The sequence below is a fragment of the Plasmodium gaboni genome, chromosome 12 (genome assembly GCF_001602025.1).
Source record: "Plasmodium gaboni strain SY75 chromosome 12, whole genome shotgun sequence".
Lineage (NCBI taxonomy): Eukaryota > Apicomplexa > Aconoidasida > Haemosporida > Plasmodiidae > Plasmodium > Plasmodium gaboni.
The window spans coordinates 1,749,748-1,753,471 of NC_031492.1; the positions used below are offsets into that span (position 1 = coordinate 1,749,748).

At 24.5% G+C, this 3,724-nt stretch overlaps 1 protein-coding gene across 1 annotated transcript in view; it reads right to left on the reverse strand.

Moving 5' to 3' along the window:
• PGSY75_1250100 (osmiophilic body protein) overlaps nt 1–2,797 on the reverse strand; it is a gene marked incomplete at both ends in the record, with an annotated part of 9,006 nt that extends 6,209 nt beyond the window's left edge. The window contains one exon of the mRNA XM_018787056.1: nt 1–2,797. This exon is cut by the window's left edge and continues 6,209 nt beyond it. Coding sequence (XP_018640921.1) covers nt 1–2,797 — 2,797 coding nt within the window.
• Between the last annotated feature and the right edge of the window lie 927 nt (nt 2,798–3,724).

A 3,724-nucleotide genomic window follows, 5' to 3' on the forward strand; every position in this document is an offset into this window, starting at 1 on the left:
GTTCTTTTTCTTCGTTAAATCTTTTTTTCCATTCTTCTTTCAGATTCTCTTCAATTTTTTTTCTCAGTTCGGTGTAGTCATGCTTCTCATCTCCTTCGAATAGGGTTACAAATGAAGACTCACCAAGTACATTATTTTGATGTTTCTTATAAAATTTTTTGTAACCTTTTTGGTCTATATTGTTATTTTGTTGGCCATTTTTTTTTCTGTAATGTTTTATATTGTGGTTGTGATATACATTATCATAGTGATGACCTACAATATTTTTTGAATGATCCAGCTGGTGGGGTGTTATCTTATTATGGTCAAATAATTCCTTTTTGTGTTGATTCATATTGTGAGGTGATATATCTCTTTCGTCATGATTCTGATAAGATAAAAATGAATTTTTATTTTCTTCGTCTTCTTCAGACCAACTAGAATTTTCTCCATTCCTTTCAACATGGTCATTCCTTTCAACATGGTCATACCTTTCAACGTCGTCATTTCTTTCAACGTCGTCATTTTGTTCAACGTCGTCATTTCTTTCAATGTCCTCCTCTTCTTCATACGTAAAAAAAGAGTCGTCGTGATCCCCACGAGGTGCATTATATGTGTCGTCCTTTTCCTCCTCATTATGTGACATATCACATTCTTCTTCATAAGGATGATTTAAATTATCTTCATCTTCTGATATATAAAAAGATTCATGATCTTCTGTTTGTTTATCATCAAAATGATTCAATGTATCATCATGCGATGTGTAATCGTCTGTTATTGGAGTTTCATCCATTGGAAATAATTCAGGTTCATCTTCTTTAAATTTTCTGAGTTCATTTTCTTCTTCTTCATAACTATCAAAATCACCTTGATATTCATAATAATGATCCATATCATTTTCATTATGATGAAAATCATGTTCTAAATACTCTTCTTCTTTAAAATCTTTTAATGCTTGTTCTTCTTCTTCTGGAGTAAAATAATTATCTGTATATTCTGAAGAATCAAAGTGATGATCATCTGATAGTGTTCGTCCAACTTGCTTTACAGTACTTACAAAATATTCTTCTAATGTTGATAATATTCCTACCTTTTCTATTAAAAACAAATTTAATAACTCATTTAAAAATTTATCTAAATTATCTATGGTCTTATTTTCTTTATTATCCTTTAATACTTGATTTAATTTATCCTTTCCTTCAAAATAATCTACAAATGCGTAGTAACTATCATGAAATAATATTATCAAATATTTAAAATGTAAAAAGTTATACGTACTATCAAATTCACTAAATAGTGTTTGAGACCATGGAACTAACTGATAAGCATTATCATGATTCTTTTTCTTCAACTTTATATGTAGTAATTTATGTTTAAAAAAATGTCTTAAAAAATCTTGATATATTATTTCTGTCCTTAATAATAAATCATTATGTTCCAATAATAATGTAAAGTCGTTTTTTTTATTTATTGTTGCATATTGTGGTACCAAGAATATATTTACTTTATTTAAGAAATACATAAATAAAGCAGATATAACTCTTGGAGATATATCTACCCTTGTTATATTCATAATATCTACAGCATGATGAATTAAATCATCTTCATTATAATTTATTATTTGATTTCTAGAAAATAGATAATGCAATAATTTAAAATCAAATGCATGTACGTTATATATTTGAAAAAAATATTTTATCTTCTCTTCTATTCTTTTTACATTTAATTTTTCTTTAGCCTTTTTGATATATTTTATACTTTCAATTATATTGTTAAAAGTACCATTTTCATTAGTATCATCATTTGATAAAAAAAAATAATCTTTAAAAAATTGATCTAAAGTAAAATTCTCAGACGAATATATATAATCTTCAAAATTATATCCATTTAATAAAATGTATTTTTTTAAAGAATTATATATATTTACATATGCATGTTTAAGAAAAAATAATACCTCATCCTTAGGTATTCTATTTATTGTATATAATTTATTATCTTCCTCTTTACATAATATATGTAATGCTCTTAATAAATCATAATAATCCTTAATATCAACATTATAACCATTACTTATATTACGTTCTTCAACATTAGGTGTATAAAAATGATCAAAGGAACTAGCTAAGCTATTTACTATACTCTCATCTCCTTTATAATTTATAATCTCTTTTAAATTAAATGCTGTACTTTTATTACCTCCAAAATGTAAAATATTATTCTTTTCTTTCTCTTCAGATGTTAATTCCACAACTTTAGGTAAGTCATATTCATCTCGAATTTTGCTTACATCTAAAATATCTTCATCTGTCTTTTTAGGGATTTTAATTCCAGTTTCTTCGTCTAATACCATATCACCTTCAATCACTTCTTCCTCTTCCTCTTCCTCTTCTTCTTCTCGAACTTCTAATTCTGGTTCTAGTTCAGGTTCCGGCTCAGGTTCTTTGACCTCTTCAGGCAATGGTCCCGATTCGGGTTCAACCTGAGGTACCAGTTCAGGTTCTTGAGGTCGTTCCTGTTCAGGTTCTTTAGGAGCAAAAGGAGATTCCCAAATTTCTTCCTTATCGCATGAATCTTCTTCAGGATGGTTTATCAAAGTAACATCTACATTATTATGTAGGTGATATATTTTTCCTTTATATTTATAGATTAAATAAGGAGGCACAATAATTAAGTCATTTTCTAAAAGGTGAGGAATATCTTCCGGCAATAATTTGCTTTCCTTAAGATGTTTAATAATGTTTTCAAAATTTAATACCTTTTTCCCATATATCAACTGAAGGAAGATAAACGATAAGAAAAAGAACGAGAGAAACTTCATTTGGGAAAAAAATTATTTAAAAGAAATGAAAAATACTTTCTTAGATAAAAAGATTAGAGGTATAAAGGGAAGAAGGAAGAAGAAAAAAAAAAGAAAAAAATAAAGAAATAGAGAAAAAAATAAAGAAATAGAGAAAAAAATAAATTAATATAATAAATAATATAAATGTAAATTTTAATCCGTAAAATTATTTACATATATATATATATAATTATTTATAATGGTTTATGTGTGAGTAGTATTTTATATTATAGAGGAAAAAACAAGTTGGTTGTATTTTAAAAAGATTTCATAAGTTTGAGAAAAATTGATGATACACACATTATAAGTATAAGTTATGTACTTGATAAATTTTCAAAAATATACATAAAAATAAGAACATAATTATATATATATATATATATATATATATTTTTTTTTTTTTCATTTATTGTTTTATTAATAATATTGTTACTATTTATTTAGATTGATATATAAAATTTCAATATATGTAAAAGTTCAAAAATTAAAAAAAGTTGTGAAAAAAATTTATACTTTTATGTTGTCTAACATAACAACTGCAACTAATATTTCTACATATATATTATATATATATATCGAAATATATAAGATTCAAAATATATATTTTATAAAAAAGAAATTTTTTTTTTTTATAATTTTTGCTTTATAAGTTGAAATTTAAAATGAGTTTGATTTATTATATATGTAATATTTTTCAGGTGTATAATGTACAACTGTACAGATAGTTACACGCATATATAAATATTTAATATTGTTCATGCCTTATTTATTGTATTTTTCCTTTGATTAAATTTTAATAATATTAATATTTTTTCATTAAGATATTATAAATATGCATAAGTTGAATGTCTCAGAAAATAATCACTGAGGATAATATTTTTAGGTTTTGATACATCAAAAAGAAAA